Source organism: Tachypleus tridentatus, chromosome 6 (assembly GCF_004210375.1).
Source record: "Tachypleus tridentatus isolate NWPU-2018 chromosome 6, ASM421037v1, whole genome shotgun sequence".
In the NCBI taxonomy this organism is placed as follows: Eukaryota; Metazoa; Arthropoda; class Merostomata; order Xiphosura; family Limulidae; genus Tachypleus; species Tachypleus tridentatus.
The window spans coordinates 106,107,041-106,126,946 of record NC_134830.1 but is presented as its reverse complement, the minus strand read 5'-3'; the positions used below and the strand labels follow the sequence as shown (position 1 = coordinate 106,126,946).

General features: G+C 30.4%; 1 protein-coding gene across 1 annotated transcript; it reads left to right on the top strand.

The window, feature by feature from the left end:
* Positions 1-1,617: 1,617 nt before the first annotated feature.
* LOC143253245 (START domain-containing protein 10-like) lies at positions 1,618-18,961 on the top strand. The gene is made up of 6 exons (XM_076506784.1): positions 1,618-1,837; positions 4,471-4,618; positions 12,329-12,432; positions 12,682-12,799; positions 17,547-17,599; positions 17,969-18,961. Exons 1-6 carry the CDS (start codon positions 1,682-1,684, stop codon positions 18,197-18,199), a joined length of 810 nt encoding a protein of 269 aa, XP_076362899.1. The 5' UTR covers positions 1,618-1,681; the 3' UTR covers positions 18,200-18,961.
* The last annotated feature ends 945 nt before the right edge of the window (positions 18,962-19,906 follow it).

Genomic DNA, 19,906 nt, shown 5'->3' with positions numbered 1-19,906 from the left:
AGCTACACTATCTTCAGATGCTGAAGGCATAATATCTTTTACTAGTTTTCTTTTTTATCTAGTCCTAACAGTATTTTCTTTAATAGGCGTTAACCTTGCTTTTAGTTCCTTTTCCGCTACGAACATTAAAGATTTTAATTTTACATCCTCATTATCTATTTGGCCACAGTCACTAGACTTACTTTTTGTCCCTGAAACAGACGGGCTTGCTCCCTCAGTCTCAGACGCTACATCGCTTTCCCTGGTCTCCGACTCCCCGGCCGGCATGTCGCCTCGTTGTTTAGCGAAGTTGAACTTCCTGTCTTGGGCTAATTCAAATGGTAATAAGGTCTTCTGTCTTTGTGTCTACTGGCGTAAAACTCGAAGTGAATAGTACAAACACTACCAAAATATGAAGCGAAATATGGGTTGTATACGTAGAAATCAAGAGTTTTTCAGAGGTATATCCTTCCTTTACCCTCTCTAAGCGCAGAATCCTACGAGGGCTGTTCAAAAAATACGCGAACTGTTTGAATTGCGCGGCTCCAGTTGGTTCCAGGGGAATCCGCTTGGTGTCGCTAGGTTTGCACAGATCAGCTGATTACGACGCCATTTTCCGATTGCAGATACCTTCATTTGTGTATTAGCTACGCGGTTTTAAGTGAAGTGCGATTTTTTCGTTTGGCGGATTTCAGAATGAATGACCTGAAGGAGCAACGACTTGCTGTGAAATTTTGTGTTAAACTTGGAAAATCTGCGACTGAAACTTTTGCTATGCATAACACGGCTTACGGTGATGTTGCTATGAAGCGTATGGCATGTATCAAGTGGCATGAACGTTTTAAGGATGGTCGACAGTCCATTGAAGATGATGAGCGTCCTGGACGTTCTTCCACGTCAACTGACGACCCACACGTCGACAAAATCAACACTCTGTTGCGGGCAAATCGACGTCTGACTGTCAGGGAGCTTGCTGAAGAGTGTGGGATATCAGTTGGATCTTGTTACGAGATTTTGACTAAAAAATTGAACATGCACCGCGTTGCTGCGAAATTTGTGCCTCAGAACTCGTGAGTTTTTGGCCAAACACTCGATCACTGTTCTTCCCCACCCCCTACTCACCTGACTTTGCTCCTTGCGATTTTTTCTTGTTCCCCAAACTCAAAAGACCCTTGAAAGGAAGAAGATTTGAGACGATTCCCGAGATTAAGGCAAATGCGACGAAGGAGCTGGAGGACATTACAAAAGAAGCGTACCAGAACTGTTTCAACAAGTGGAAACACCGTTGGGATAAGTGTGTGCGTTGTGGAGGAGAGTGCTTTGAAGGGGTCCCAGACCTGTAACTTCTAAATAAAGTACATTTTGTTTTATGACGTCAGTCCGCGTATTTTTTTTAACAAACCTCGTATATTGTTGTTCTTAAACTCATATTGCTTTAATTAAGTTTAAACATTCACCGTCAGTTGACGGATATGTTAATTTGTATATAACTGAATCCAAAGAAGTATATAAAGTTTCTGCAAAATATCAATGCTCTTTTGGGTTATTTATTGCAAAGTGAAATATTTACCCAATCTTCTTCGCACAAATAATTTCATTTTGCATAATTAGTTGATTTGTGTGATAAAGCCACCAGGGAGTAATAATGTGTTTGGCACGAGTGAGTTCTGTCTGTGTAAATGACGGCCTTTAGATAATAGCAATGGATGTTGGAGAAGTTCGTGTAGCGGATGACCGCGATTTTGAGAAGTTAATCACACTTATTGATGAAAATGAGGGTTGGAAAATGGTGTATCGTAAAAATTCAACTACAGTCTGGACAAAGTCAACACAACAGACAAGCTTTAAAATGATAAAAGTATGCCAATTCTTTTATTTTGGGAAACTGAAAGTTAAATTTTTGTTTATTGGTTAATCCTAGATTAGGCTTAGTTTTTAATCAGTTTTATCTGAAGTTCAAGTTTTCCTTATTTTTAGTTTTTAATAATACACATAACGTTATAAAAGTTTTAAAATTTTTTATGAAGATTTGGTCTGAAATTGAGAGTGTAATTGAGATTATAAAATAATGTTTTAAATGTTAAAATAGCTTTTAACATTTAAGGTATAATTGATTAGTGGACTAATAGATTACAGTATTATTGTAAGTTTAAACTGTTCTATCTGTTAAGCATAGGTCTGTAATCAGTTAATTTTAATCAGTAAAATTATTCTTATTAATCTTTGTCAGTACACGTTAAAATACCCACCTTTCAGTACACCTGGGGTCCGTATGGACCCTGCATATATTTAATGATCATAATGTTGAAGCTGTTATTTAGATGTTGAAAATATGGCATGCTGGCTTCTCATAGCATTGTGCAGATAAAGTGTAAGAAAGACAGGGTACCCTAAGTATATAATATGTGATTTACTATTACAAAATATGAAACTTGTGTCCATTTTCTTAAATTTAGACAAAAATTTGTCATCATTGACACATATATTTCAATAATATAGAGCTACTTCTTCTTTATTTAACATCTCATAATTAAAACTAATAAAATACTGAATGAAGAAACAGATTTCTCAAATATGTAACAAAAAACACCAAATTGTATGAAAATGTGCTTGGAGTCCAAATTGACCCAAGGGGGTCAAATTACAGTATTGTACAATAATGCTTCCTTTCTTCTACCCCTTGACTACATCCATGTTAAAAGTTCATAGTAAATCTAAAGTGGCATCTTAGTTTGATGTGAATATGTATTTTAATGTGATATTAAACTAAACTTTAGCTGAATATTATAATAAAATGTTCATGTAGGCTGAAAAATACTTAGTGATTACATTAAAGAGATGGAAAAGAAGATAGTAGTAATTCATGTACTATTTCTACAGTTAAAATCTTGGTATTTCTGTTATGAAATGTTATTCTGTCAAAGGATGCAATCAATTCCATATGACTATATGTACTAGAACAAATCTAAGTATGTATTATCATAAGTTGTCTATGCCAAATAAAGCTAGATGATTAATGTCTCATAAAATAATAGATTAATCAAAATTATAATCAGTTTTATTTAGCAAGTACCCAGTATTGTTTTTTGTTCTTTCAAAATATTTACTTCCCATAAGGCCGATGTCCTTGTTCTTTTGTGCAAATTATACTAATTCAAATAGACTTTCAATTAGAATGCATTAGAGAAATAATTGTAGCTGATTTGTATGCACCATGCCAAATTCTCTTCTTAATTCTAAAAAATGTCTGTATTTGTGTCAGTCATTGTTGAATTCATTTCTAAACTCTTAAGCTAGAGTGAAAGAAAAGTACTTTTTTATTTGTTTACATCAGTTATGTACATATAATATGTTAATGTTATTCACAAAATAATATAAATCTCAATTTTCCTTACATACTTTCTATAAGCAATAAATTTTAACAAGTTATTGCTATCTGAAAATAAAATAACTCCTTTTCCAAACTCTTCATACATGTTGTTTCAGGGTGTAAAACCATCTACATAACACTGTTTCAATTTAGAAAGTTTGTTGTAGAAATTTCATGTGTGAACTCTTCTGCAGAGTTGATTGATAATTATTAGTACTTGCAAAGTATTTAGTCATTTGCAAGAACTTTTGGTTTTTTATGTACATTTTTAAATGTTATAAATGTGACTAAATTTTACAAATTATACTTATAAGGTAAGATAATAAAATATGAAATAAAAAATGTAAAGAATTCTTATGAATTCAGGTATTTTGTGTAGAACAAACTTTAAATGCTTCCTGAAGCTATCAATATTTCATGAAGATATACATATTAAATTCAGAATTTTGGTAAACAGGTCTTCTCCAACACTGCATCTGTATAAAGGGCAAGCACCATGAACAAAGTATTAAAACAGTTTATGATGTCATTACTTGAACTGTGAAGTGATTATGCTTATTTACTCAAATTATACTTGATAACCTGACACAGTATTTTTTTAGTACATACATGAACTTGTCATTACTTGCATCTGATTCAACATCTGATAATTATTGCTACAGAATAAGAATATCAAACTGGCTTTGCATAATGATAGCATATAGTTTAGTCATTGGAGTCATATGCATTAATTACTATAATGCTTAAGGAAAGGTAAAAAACAGGTGATATTAAAATGTAAATCTAGGATTATTAAGATAATATGCTATGAAAAAAAGTGATCTCAATTTGGTAATAATTTGCCTGCCCCACCCAGTATGATATTCAATTTTATGAATATGACCATTTAAAATTTATTATGTATAAGTGTTATTGTGTTCTGTTAGGCCCATTTCGAATGACAACTATTTTTATTTCACTGAAATATGTGGTTTAGTTACATACAAATGTGTTTCTAATTTATGGTGAATAATGTGTTACTAAAAGTAGATAATTGTAGAATGATTCTAGTAAAATTCATTAAGAAAAGCTGTCAATTTTAACCATATAAATGTTTTTAAATAATACTTAAATCCTTACAGATTAAAGCTGTATTTAAAGACATTCTTCCTTCTCTTCTATATGATGTTGTTATGGATCCAGCATATCGTAAAACGTGGGACATATACATGTTGGACAGTTATGATATTGGCTGTCTTAATCCAAACAACGACATTGGTTACTATGCAGGTAAAACTTCAGTTTTTAACACATGCTCTTGTGAACTCGTACATACCTTTAACAGAATATTTATTACTTTCAATTGCAGCAGATTACTTTGTCCATCTAGAAGCAATTGATGATGTCTAACTCTTTTTGTAATTTGAAATTTTACATCAGTTATAAAATGTGAATGTATGTTTGAATACAAAAATGGCTTTATTCTTTTAACCTGTGTGAAAGTAACACTGGTAAATATGAATTAGGAAAATAATAGTCCTTAAATGAGTTGAGGTGGTTGTGTCTGCATTTTTGATAACCTTTTAGCTAGGATTGCTAAGATTTGGAATTCATTAGTGTGAAACCAAACTTTTTCCACACCTGATTGCATTAAGATTATTAAGCATGAAATGTCTTAATTTTCCTTGTTAGTGAATGGTAAGTTACAAAATTTAGGTGTAACTTTTAACTTATGTGGTACGTGTTTGAGAAATGGAAAAAAATGTGAAAGATTGAACATACACATATACTTTAATTCCCTAATTTCAACACGTGTTAGCCCAACTATTTTTACACTTTGTGTAGGTTATGTTCACATCTCCATGCAGTAGTAATAAAAGTTTTAAAAACAGTTACGGCAATTCATGCATTGCAAGTCATTGACATATTTAATAGAAATTTTAAGGGGGATAAGCTTATTTCTCAATAAAAATAAACTTTTGCCAATTTATTTTGTAAATGATGAATCAGCTATTTACAGTGTGAAGCATTGCATATTTAGTATTATATTTGAATACTAAATAGTTTTTATTCATAGCTACGATGGTTATAAAAATTGCCTTTTTTTTTTAATAAAAATAACAAAGGTTGTTCAGAAGGGAGTTGAACCAACACCATCTCTTGTGGGTGCATTTGATTTGCTGCACCAATTTCAGTGGCCATTTGTCAGTCAGTACTTCTACAGACAGTGTATTTATCTAAAACAGGAAAAATTAACATACTACTTTAGAGCAGTTGATTTTAGGGCTACCCATTTACTAATTTAATCTTGCTTCTAATTACTTCAAATATATTTCCAATTTGCATATTGTAGTAACTTTGAATTTAAAAAAATTACTCTGTTTAAATATGGTTTGAGGCTCACTGTGTGAAGAAGTTTTAGTGCTAATGAACTTACAAATCTGTCAATAACATCTTGCCTGATGAGTGCTCCAGTAACAGCCTAAATAAAGCCTTTCTAAATACATGTAAAATATCCCATTTTTCTTAAAGTATTGTGTTTTACATGTTGGAATGGCATAAAGTTGGATAGAAAAACAACAAATATAAATTAAAGGATTCATATAAAGAAGAAATATGAACATTTACATATTTAATGTTAATTTATTTTTAGAACTGTAGTTAATATATCAACTATATATATATATATATATATATATATATATATATATATATATAGAACTCTCTTAATATATCAATTTGTAATGTAAATTACTGGGTTGAATTTGTGTACATGAAATATAAAAATGTATTAAAAAAATAGTGCAATGTATTTGCTTTTGTTTGTCTTTTAACTGAATTAACATTAAGTGGGGATGTTATTTAAATTACTTCTCAAAGAATACAAATTATAATTACATTGAAGAAAACTATGATTTTAAAGTTATTTGATCCAATTAATATTAGTTGTTACCAGCCCATGTATCTACCAAACTGTCTTGTAAACTCTCACAAATTTTCTGCTTCTGGAACATCTGTAGGTAACTCATTCTGTAAGCTAACTAACTGCTATTTGAGAAATAATGTCTTATTTAAAGATTGCTTCTACATTGCCTAAATCTGTTTGTATTCCTTAGTTCTATAATTCTTGTCATTAAGTATGAAAAATATTGTTGCATCAACATTATAAATTTCTTTCATGATCTTAAGCATTTCACTAAGATCCCTTCTAACTCATTTTTTTTTTCTCAAGAGAAAACAGTTTTAAAGATGTTAATCTTTCCTCATGTGACAACCTCTCCATCCGAGGTACCATTGTGGTAACCCTCCTCTTAACCCTTTTGATACATTTATGTTTTTCCTAAGGTAAGGAGTTCAAGACTGGACACAATATTCCATATGTGGCCAAACTGATGACCTGTACATTGAAAGTATAACCCTTTAGACGTGTATTCAATATTTCTTTAGATACGACCTAAAATCTTATTTGCTGTATAGTTAACAACAGTGTGCAGTGCTTGGATGGCTTAAGCAACTGATAAACCATTACACCAAGATCTTTTTCTTTCATGACACCTTGAGTTCTTTCCACCAGAATTATATAATTATTATTCAAATTATGATAACCTACATGCAATATATTACATTTATCATAATTAAAACCCATTTGCCATTTATTTTACCAACTCACTAAATGATCTAATTCCTTTTAAATCAGCAGCATCTTCTTCACAGCTAGTATCATCCAAGACCTTTATTATCAGCAAATTAATGTAACTTATTGACCATTCCTTCATTTATATCATGGGTGACAAAACTGCAGCTCATGAGCCACATGCAACTCTTTGACATGTAATGTGTGACTTGTGGAAGTATGTTGGCTGAGCTCCTTTTTGCATCACAATTAATATAAAAGGTAAATAAAATTTTTCAAGCTTTATGATTATTTACCAAGTATAAACTGAGAGTCCACTAGATTAAAACGTAAGTTTAATGTTCATGGTGAGTAAATATTTAAAAATTTAAATCCTAATTTTAATGCAAGATTTGAGTCAGGGATTAAAGAAATTTTGGATCAACAAAGATTACAGATGAATTGTACTGGAGAATCGGTAATAGTACAAGTCGGTGCTGACAATGTTAGTTTTAGTGGGCATGGCTTGCGATGCGTGATTGTGGCTGTGTTGCGGGCAATAAAGTTAGCGGACTGTTAATGTGATACTGGGTGCTGTAGAGTTTGGTTGTGTTACGCTTGTTGGAGCTTATTGTTTCTTTTCACTTTAATTTTTTAGAAGTGTCTATGAAAATTTTGTGAAGGAAGATGGCATTGTCAAATTGTGAGAAGCGAAAGTAGGAAGATGAAAACAGAAATTTTAAGCCAGAATGGAATATTTTGCATTCACCATTAAAGGAGGTAAACCTTTGTGTCTTATCTGCAATGTGTTACTCAGTCATTACAAAGCCAGTAACTTGAAACACCACTATGAAACAAATCACACAAACTTTGTCTGATTATCCATCTACATTAGAATTATGGAAAAACAAGTTAACTGTGTTAAAATCATCACTAAATAGCCAACAGACACTGTTGACAACGTTCGGTAAGGAAGTTGATACAATGACTGAAGCTAGTTTTGTTATGTTATGGAATATTGCTCGTGCTAAATGCCCGTATTCTGATGGTGAATTTGTTAAGAACATAGCTGAAGTTGTCGCAATGTTAGATCCAAATAACACATAACTTCAGCGACTAATAGCACAAACACCAGCTTCATGCCACACTACAGAGAGACGTATCTACCAGATCAGTGCTAATGTTGCAGGCAAAATGCTTTAAAGAATTCCCTTGCATTCAGCTAAGCCCTTAACGGATCTACAGACATACAAGACAACCCACAATTGGCAGTACTTGTTTGTTTCTTCTGAGGTAACTGTGAAAGAAGAGATGTTGGACTTAGTGGCACTAAAAGAAATAGCTTGGGGTGTTGACATTAATGTGCACTTGACAGAACCTTAACAAATGCTGATAATCCACTGGATAAACTTGTCAGTGTTGCAACAGATGGAGCACTGGCAATAGTGGGGAAAAATGCAGGATTAATTGCACTTACAAAAAGTGATCCCCACTTTGTAGACTTTCTCCCTCTTCATTGCATTATTCATCATGAACACCTGGCAGCCATATACTTCAAGTATGAAGATTCTATGAAATTTGTTCTTGAAATTGTCAATTTCATACTCTTGAATGTGAAGACCTACCAACAGTTCAAAAATTTCATTGAAGAACTGGAGCTTGAAGATAAACCCAGTGATGTCTCTGTACTGTATTGTGAAGTGGCTGTCAACCAGCAATGTCTTAAATATGTCTTTTTCAAAGGGACATTGTTGAGAAACTTCAGTTACTTTCCCAATCTCAAAAGGAGAGTAAATACATTCCCTGATATTAAAATAAGACTACAAACTAGAAGAATACAAAGATAAATTACAAGGACTGCTTGATAATTTCTTAGACAGGTTTGAGGACTTTCTGAAGCCCTGCTCTGATTTTCTTGTAAATCCATTCATGGTTGATGTGATCAATGATGGTTGTCCAATTCTCGAACCTTTGGTTGTTAAATCATCTGCTGTGGAAATGGAACTAATAGAACAACAGGAGGACCTGGGTCTAAAGATGATCCATAAATCCCATTCTAGAATTGAGTTCTGGAAATAAGTTCCAGAAATAAAATATCCTGAATTGAAGAAAACGAGCATGCAACTCATCTAAATTTTCAACACAACATACTGCTGTGAATCACTGTACTCTGTAATGAAGTTTGTGAAGTTGAAGTATCGTGCAATCCTTACAAATCAACATCTGACAGAGGTAAATCATACAGCCTTGACAACATATCAGCTGGAAGTTCAATGTCTCACAACCAAGATGGAAATTCACAAGATCTCTACTATCAGTAAATAGCCTGATAGTTGGATCAATGTCTGTCTGTGTCAGAAAAATAGTATAAGACTAAAATTTTGTAAGGTAGTATCTGATTAAAATATCTCTAATTTTATTGATTTACATATTTCCTCCATGTTTTGACCAGATAGTTACTAAGACAATATCATTAAAAATGTGTTTTTACCCCTTTTGTTTTTGGCACTCTTATTTAATGTCAATGAAATTCAAATTTGCATATTTTTCTTAGATGTTTCCTTAGCTCATAACTGTATTAAATATGCTCAGTATAGTTAAAACAGTAATCAGCCAGGATTTTGAAAACATTTGATTATATATGTGTATTTTGTGATTATTGAAACTAATACAGATTAACAGTTTAAAAACTACATACATGAATAAATATTATGTACATGTATTTATTAATATTTATATAAACTTTATGTAACAAAATTTGTATGTAACAATAAAAACGTGTGTAATATGTGTTCTTGTCTTGTGGCTCTCAGACATCATCAGCTTATCACATATGACTCTTACATTAAGGAAGTTTGGCTACCCCTGATTTATATCATTGTTGTAAAAGAAAAATAGCAATGGTTTTAAGACTGAGTCTTGAGGTACACCACTTGTGACATTAATCCAGTGTGACTGAATTTATAACAGTCCTTTGCTTTCTTCCATCAAGCTATTCTTTTATCCAATTAGTTAACTTATCCTCCACACTTACAGATAAAAGGTTTGTAAAGAAACTTGTATGTTGCACTTTATCAACTGTTTCTGAAAATCCAGATGGCTTAAATATACTCTTACCCTTGTCTTCATATGCAGTAATATTTTCAAAGCATGTCAAAAGATTTTAAGGCAAGATTTTTCCCTTAGTGAAATGTTTACTACCTGATAAAATGCTGAACTTTGTCAAATTACTTTGCAAGGTATCTTTTATTAAACTTTCCAAATCTTTTTTCCCATAACTTGTGTAAGACTAATAGGTCTATAGTTACTAGGACATCTGTCACCTCCCTAAAAGAGAGGAGTAGCATTAATTAATTTTCAATTAATTGACCTGCTTTAAAACATTCAGGGAAATAGTATCTGGCCTAGGAAGCTTATCAATTTTTAAAATTACCAATTTTATTTTAATAAGGTTGAAATTTATGCACTTGTCTTATTGAACTTTATTTTCCTCTGTCAATTGCCCGAGATGAGTTTGCAAATTTTGAATTTTAATCTGCGAAGTGTACAAGTTTCCTCTGCCCTCAAGTTTTATTGAAGGTATTACATCCATTTTACAGAATAAACTAGTTCATTTTCTGTCAAAACAGTGTTCAGGTGTTCTTGCATGCTTTTAAAGTACAAGCTACTTATTAATTATTCCTTTGTTTCAAATAAGTATGTAAGTCAAAAATGGCTGTAATACTGTTTTGTATCATCATGACTAAGTATTTAAATAACTTTTAGTAGGGGTAATAAAGCATTCTTAAGTTATTTAGTGCAAGAGAAAACTTGTTTCAAAGCCTTATGGCAGTAATAAAATTATTCCAAATATACTGAATTGGTATACATGTACTAAAATGCAGTCACTTTTTTTCTCAAATTTGTATATAAATATTAGTAATTTAAAATATGTTTTAAAGTTTTTAATATCACAAGAATCTTTTTGTGTTTATTTTCATTTGAACAGTTTTATAATAATCAAATTTGAAAAAATTAAATTTTTTTAAGCCTACACCTTTTGTAGATAATTTTAGTCAGCATCATGTACATAAGAATTTTGTGTAATTCTGTCAATATAATGTCTTTCCAAATGTTTTTTTTTGTTAGTAGTATAAAAAAATTGTGTAGGTCATGATTGGATAAAATTATCTTTGTGTAATTTATTGCCTAATTTCCAGTGTTTTCTTTCACTACTATTTATGGGTATTTTGTATTCATTTAAAAATTTCTGAAAAGTTTTCACATTGTTTCTGCAAGTATCTTTTTGTATCATTGTAAAATAACTAGCTTACATGTAGCACAGTAATTTCCCTATTTATTTTACAGGTAAATTTAGACTTGCTACACTTCAGTGCTCATGTTATTAACCTTTTCTTTTTAAAGACACAGCTGACCAGTCAATAACCAAAAATTGTGGCATTTGTGATAAAATCACAGGTGTTTCATGCATATTGTACTATACCATAATATTACAGATTTTATTGAAATTGAGTTCTGTTGTCAGTGTTATGAAATATGTCTACATGTATGCTATGAGTAATACAGACAACATAAAATGTATTTCAGTTGAGCAAACATTCATACAAGTAGACTAAGACAGATTTATTGTCATTTTCAGGTAGTTGCAATTAGAATGATTGTTCTTAACAAACACTTTGTTTGTTAAAATAATTCTATATTTCTGTTTTTTTTATTTTTGTCTCAGAAGAAACTGTTTTAGATATTTTAAAATTATTGGTTAATTGAAAATCAAATATACAGTTTTAATGTAGTCTATTTATTACCATTATAGAAACTTTGATGCTACTCTTAAAGTATGAAATCTATAGTTTTGGGTTTTTCTTTAGTGATTTCTGTAAACATTTTTATATCTGAAATCCAAGCACAAGCATTTAAAGGAAGTGTTAACTTGCTTGAGATTAATTTCATAATTTATATAAGAACTAAGATTGGTTATTTATAAATTTAAAATGCATTTCTAACTATTAAATAAGTATTAAAATTATTATCTTAATGTACATGTATCTCCTCAAACATTTTTAATGTAGAAGGAAACATTAATGGAGTGTGTGTGTGTATTGGTATGTTGAATAAAAGATACTGCTATTTAATATACATTTCTCGTATGAACTTACTACCTTTGTAAACCTTTGGTATTTTAAAGTTTTTAAAATACAACCTTATTATATGTGTTTAGAATTATGAATTAAATTCTTATTTGTTTGAAATGCTGAATCTTCATCTACCATTAAACATTTTGAAGTAGATATTTTGCTTTCATTTTGTGATCATTATGGTTTATAAAGTAAAGTATTAGGAATGTGAAATTTAGTACAATATAATGTACATATATTTTCTTTTTCCAGTCCGTTTTCCAGCTCCATTGAAGAATAGAGATTTTGTGTTGCAAAGATCCTGGTTAGATACAGGAAAAGAGTATCTGTTATTTAATCATTCTGTCTTTCATAAGGTAGGATGAATATGCAACTCTTTACTAAAGTGTTTTTAGTGTTGTTTTTTTCAAAGATTTATTAAAATATAGTATGGACGTTGTTAGAAAAATTTAAAGTAATAGCAGAAGGTAAACTTTATATGAACACTTTGTAGCATAGAATTTTTTTAGCTAACTAACTGATAACATGTAATGTGTAGAGTTTTACACAAAATAATTTATTTGATACAAAGGTATCATTTAAATTTTTTTTCCTTTCCTTAACAGCTGTTGCCAATAAAGAAGGGATTTATACGAGGAATTTCATTTTTGACAGGATTTGTGATAAGACCTGTTAATGGTAAAGGCTGTGAATTAAACTATGTTACCCAGTGTGATCCCAGCGGTGAGTTTTTTTAACTGAAATAAAACTATATTATACTATAAAATCCAGTAACAGTCACTGGGAGCATATTAATATCCATCTTATTCTTTGTAGAATTGATGTTTTGTTTCCTATCAATTCAGAACAAAAGATTAGAGGTTCTCTTTTATATCATTGCCTTTTGTTTTTGTCATTTGTTACAAAAAATGTTGCTAGTAAGCAAGAACGAAAAGGCATAAAGAGTTTAAATTTATATTGATACTTAAAACTGTATTAAGGTGTTACTTTAATTTGAAAAGAATAAATACTTAATTTACATTATATTTTAATCATGTTAACAAATGGACTGTTTTAACCATCTTTACTAGAGTTAAATGTTTTCCAGTTAAAAATTATTTTACTGTTTAACGACATTATGTATTATAATTTATCATGGATGAGTCTTCAGTTTATGTACATTACATACGACTTCAAACAGCCAGAAATTTTTAATTTCGAAATTAATTGAATGTCTGTGTATCAACGTTATTATATTTATTTATTTACAGGAGCTTGGTCATCAACTAAAAAGGCTAATTTATTTGCATACTTAAAAGGATCTTCTGTTGATAAAAGATGAATAAAATAAATTGGTGAAAAATCCTAGATAAATAACAGCCAGAAATTTTTAATTTCGAAATTAATTGAATGTCTGTGTATCAACGTTATTATATTTATTTATTTACAGGAGCTTGGTCATCAACTAAAAAGGCTAATTTATTTGCATACTTAAAAGGATCTTCTGTTGATAAAAGATGAATAAAATAAATTGGTGAAAAATCCTAGATAAATAACACATGAAATAAACTAAAATGAAATTTATTTAATAAGGATTTGAAAATAAACTTGATATAACCAAAAATTATAAGTAGTGGTGATAATAACCAACTCCATTTGTAGTTTTGCACTCTGCTGTATAATACAGATTCTTACTTTATGATTATTTTTCTATAAGCTGTAATATAACTATTTGTATGTTATATATAGGAATAGGCCAAGACAAATACATCTAGGAATGTGATACTCAATAATATAACTGATAATTATTTTATATTACATTTAACCTTAACGTGTACATGAATTTGCTCTAGTTAAGCACTTACGGGTGATGGAGAGGCTGCTGTGCTTATTTTCTTGGAATGCAAGATGTTGAAGTGTTTAGTGGAATGTATGAGTGGCTTTTCTGGACAGTCAGTAGAGTAGATCCTTGATACTTTTTTTCCAACACATATTTGATAGTTCTTTTAGGGTCTTTGTACTTTTTCAGAAGGTGGAATAAACACTAGAGCATGGACTGGTTTGTCCATTTCACATTTTTGCTTCATTCCTCTTTTGTTTTGCTGTAGTTATTGCATCATTATTTTTTAAAAGCCACCATTTATGTGATCTGTCAACAGTTCTTTGACAGTAGTGCTGAGGTAATCAGAATATGTTAACTTGTGGTTTCAAATTTTCATTTTTATAGGCAAGAAAAGCATTCAGTGTCATCTGAGAAACTAGATGTACATCTAGGTTTTTTTAACCATAGCAGGCATTTTAACATGGGTCTTAAGGTTACAGATATTAGTTGCTCGGTCAACAGAGCCTATGTAATTATTATATTTATCTATATGATAATGTTTATAAAAGAATCAGAATGTTTCTCCATAATGTTTTATTGTTTTCAACCAGTGAAGCCTTGTGCTTTGTTGTAATTACTAGCACTATTTTTTGTACTCTCATCACACAATTAGACTATTATCATGCCTTGCAAATACACTTGTAAATTATGTAGACGTTTTTTAAGCACGGATATCAATTCAAAACGTGACCTCATGGTTTCTACATATTGCCTGAAAGCTAACCTACCATTCCAAAGTACCAAAGCTTTATCAATTGCTATATTTTTCCATGTATTGACTACGCACTTACATTTTTCACACAAGAGGTCATAGAATGGTTCTATTTGAGGTTCAGCATTCCCTCTTTCAACATCTGCAACATTTGAGAAGTGCAAGGATTTCATGATAGTAAACAATCTGTTTTAACTCAAAATGTTAGTAAAAATAAGTTGCTGGAAAGAGAGAAGAGCTCCGTCAGTGCTGATGAAACTGGTTGAAATTACATAATCCAGTATATAAAAATGGTGCCTCAAACACATAAGCTCCTCTGTAGTAACTTCTTGCCACTCGATTCCATAAATTCTGCTATTGCAGTTAGAATTTGTATTGGCATATTTTTTAGCATGGTCATTTATACATTCATACAAATTTCTTCACTGTATTTCTCACTGGACATAATTTATATAGGGGTGTACTTTTTCCTACTGTTTGTTCTGTTGAGCAGTGTCTTGAGGCCTAGTATCAGTAAATGGATTGGAAATTAGTTTCCACCCTGTCAGTGTTTCCCTTGCATCTGGCACTGATTCTTTCAAACCATAAGAACTGTTACTATCACCTGATGATAAATCCAGTTCACCATCACTATCAGCGAGAAAATAGCTAACATTGCTGTTATCTGTACTAGAAGGAATGTTTACAGCCATGGTTTTTAACAATGAAACAGTCACACTTCGAAAGCAAACAAAACCTCACTCCTGAATTATAGAGCATTTCTGATTTTAGCTACAAATGTTGAAGTATGCTTCCCTGCAGCCACATAATGGGGCTCTCTTCTCATGTGTAAACATGTACATATACCCATCACAGAGGGTTTAAAACAAGAAATATACACAGTAGACAGAATAAAAATGATGATGAATTTCACAGTAGCTCTTGATATTTCCAGTACAGAAATAAATCTTTTAGATGATGCAGAAACAGCTCTTTTGGTCCACATTTCCTAAGTAGTTGACTAATCTCAAAATTGGATCAGGTGTATCCAGAGGAACTTGCTCTGTGTGATAATCTAAGACCAGATCCATGTGCACAGAATTTGTGAAGGTTACATGGTTAATTAGTTTTGTTACATATTATAATTTATCCAAAACAAGTCTGATATATTATGTTGCATATTACAGTTTCAAATAGCTGGAAATTTTAATTTTATTTTAGAAGTTAATCAAATGTTGATATGTATAAAATTTTATATTGACCAACAATACTGATACACACAGTATTATTTCTTAACACAAATATATTTCAATATACGACAACAATACTGTTTATAATAATAGTCATTACAAAATTTATATAGAAAAGTTTTACAAATTTGCAAACAGTATTGAGTCTTCTGTCTTGTCTTTCACTGGATATAAATTTTATTGATGGTTCATAATGAGCAAATTAATTTTGGGTTGATATCAGTACAGTTTTCTTAATGGTAACTAGCTAGCTTGCTCTCTTGTTGGCTGGTCTTGTGCCACTTACAAGCTGACTTTTCTCCAGTAAAGATATCTAATGCCCTCATTGAAATACTAATGTCTGAAGTTAAATGGTTTGTAATGTTAGAAATACTTTTGTTCCTGGTCAGATATCTGAAGTTTCCTGATTGATAAGTGTTTATCAGTTATAGTTACCAGGATATTTAATATACTAACTGCAGCAAACTAACAATGTTCAGAAAACTGTCTCTTGGCACATCAATTTATAAACTAGGTGAGGATCTCAAAAGTTCAGTTGGCAACAATGTGAAATATGTATTTTTAATTCTTGCATTTAAGGATTTTCTAATTTAGAGAACAGACAGGAATCTTGCAACAAACATTACACACTGTAAGTTACATGCATTTCTAAATACATATTAAACTGTAACATAGATATTGAAATGAATATATCGTATTAAATCCATTACAATTTTATGATTAATCTTCTAAAAAACTTTGAGTAATTCACTTATGTAGTATGTTTGTATAAATTAAGTATTTTGTTACTTGTAGTGCTTCACAGTGTTTTGTTACGAGCTTGCAACAAAGGAAGTCAAGCAGTAATATTTCATCTGAATAGTAGGGCTGTTAATTAGTGTACAACTTCAATATAGAGTATAACAAATATCTTCTTATATAGACCCTCAGTTTTAAGATACTCCAAACTTAGATATGTGAGTATACACTACTTGAAAAAAGTAGTTAGTTTTTTTTCTCTACCACCACACTGTCATCCTTTACATGATAAAGGATATAGGGCTTAATTGCTTAACTTTAGATATATATGTGCAAGTTTAATAAACTGTTCATATACATATACAAGATATCTTAAGTTTTTCATTGTTATGTAATAAGCCACATTGTACACATTTCATGTAATTTCTATATTTGTAAAGTAACTTATTTTACAAGTTATTTTGTTGTCAAATATTGATTACTGAGGAGAAAATGGACCATAAAAAATAATAAACTAACATAATATAGTAAGAGCTGTAAAATGATAAAAATGTTGTTAATCCTGATTAAGTTTAATTGATTTGGAAAAATGTAAAACTATTTATCTTCCCAAGTTTCTGAACTTATTTTGGGCCAGTTAATTGGCATATTAAGCAAAAGTGTGGTTTTCTTTACTGTGAAAATATCATTGACTATGAAACTTAAACATCTGGAACATGTTTATCACTGTTTCAAATTTGTTTAATAATTTAAGTAAATATGCATTTAGTTTTAAAATGAATTACTTGGAAATGTAGGAGTTTTGATTTATGTGGAAAAACTTTGGACAAGAACTTTAATATTTTATTTATTTTTATTTCATTAGCCGTGATATTTTCATTTATTAATGTGTGTGTTTATTTGGATTATAAAGGTATTTTTTTCTTGTAGGATCTCTACCTGTTTGGGTAATAAACAAGTTCACACAGATATGTGCACCAAAGGTAAGTAGACGTTTTAATCTCTGAAGCTACTCACAAGTATTGGGTACATAAATTATAGCATTTAATGTGTCTTAATGTGAAATGTTTTAGTGATTTGTACATTTAATAATATTTTGTTTAACCAAAAATGTAGTTTCTGAGGTTAATTTAATTCTTATTAATTATTTGACAACTTGTATGTTGTAAACACATCAGATAGGTAAATACTATACTATTGATAAAGTTAAAATTTGTTCTGTTGTGTTTCTGGTATGTAAATTAGGTTATACAGTACATGTTTGTGTTCCATAGTTTTACTTAAAAAGCATTACTCAATCACATTAAAAATTTTTAAAACATCTTCATTTAGGCATTCTTTTTTTCTTTCAGTTAGTAAAGAAGCTGCAAAAAGCTAGTGTAGGATACATTTCTTGGAAACAAAAAAACAATCCTAACCACAAACCTTGGATAAATCCTGAACAAATGTCGCTTCCCCGCATTGTGTTGTTAGAATGTATAAAAAATGAGTTTAACAGTATGGAAGCAGAAGATTTTGTTGATGAAAGTGGAATTAATGAAGATAGCTTGAAAGGAAAAGATTTTTTTGAAGAAGAAGATTGAAAGTTTGAAAGAGATTTGTGATATAAATGATTCAAAACTGGTTTCAGTTATTGTAACCTTCACATGCTCATAATGTGCATGTGCAACAATAAATTGATATCATAACTAAATCTCAGAATTTAAATGTATCAGGTAATTCTTTGAGTTTGTTTTCTTACAATTTTGAAAAATCCAATGCTCTAAAGTTTGAAAACAAACTATCACGTATTGGTCATAAACATCTTTGATGGTCTTACCTCAGTAATTTGATTTTTATTTCTAAGCATATCATATTCAGCTTTTTCTTATTATAGATTACAAAGATTAAATATTTGTTCAATACAGGTACTTTACATTGTATCCTGAAATCTTACACTTAAACCTCAGTTTTGGTCATAAACCACAACTTATGCAATAACTTCTACCAGTAGAATTACTAAAGTTATTATTCAATAAAGATACAATTAACCATAATTAGTTTTAAAAATGAACAACGGCAAACAACAAAAAGCTCCTAAGACCACTTTACCATAGGCCATTGGTTAGATATCCTTGCTGTTAGTAGTGTATTGGACTTATGTGCCAATGCTAGTTTTGAGTGTTCACTGAGGTTTATCTTCAGGGTATATATTTTACGATACCTGTTCTTTATTAATATTATTTATATGTATCTTAAAAATCAAGAAACCTCAAGGAAGTCATCTTTAAGTTTTCCTGCTGTATTGGGATCTATTTTGTTTAATAATGTTTTTTTAATAAAAAAAAATACACCCTTGTATATACTATTCATTAATGATATGTGATTTTTTTTCCTCAATAAATGAATGTATGAAATATTAGAAGAAATAATGGTTGGTAGAATAGTAGGTTTTTTTTGTTTTTTTTAACAGGATAGGCTCTCTTTCAGTACTATTGTGAATATAATTCACAGTCCACCAACTTAAAAAATAACTTCAAATTAAATTGAAAAGTTTCATTTTTTTCAGTAAAGATAATAATGTGCAAGTATTTACTTTAAAATAAAGGCATTATTTGGAATGTGTATTGCATTTGCTAAAGTAAGTGTAGGACAACTATTGGAGGAATTTAAGTGCTATTCAGACACAATCTGTTTCATGTGAATTATTCTCAGTAGTATGGAAATTTCAAGACTATTGCCAGTGGGAGTTATTCAAACCTTTTTATGACATTTTATATTAATTCTTGGGTTAATAGTGGTAGTACATATGATAGAGCACAAGAATGTCAGTTCATTTTACTCCAGGGTGTATTTTCAGTATATTTCTCAACTGTCTTACATTTGTTTTTTTATGAGTAATAACGAACAATTGTTATGCATCTAAATTTTCAAAGACAAATAATTTCAATTACGTATATGAGGAAAGTGACTGGGCATACTTGTTATACAGTACTGTGATGTATAACGAGTGTTACTGTTTCCATGCAAAATAAGTACAGTATATTTAAAATATGCTTAGAATGATACATCATTTTACACACAAATAATTAGTATTGGTTAACATGCTGTATCAATGTTAGTGATTGTATCTAGTTTTTTTTCTTATCAAAGTTGATTTCAGAAGTAATGACGCTTGTCCAATCACTTGTGTTAAATGATAAATGGCATTAGTTTTAATTTTCATTGGAGAGAGAGAGATATATATATATAAACTAAAACACTAAGTCAGATGTAAATTTGTAATTTTATTGCTTAATATGTAACCATTT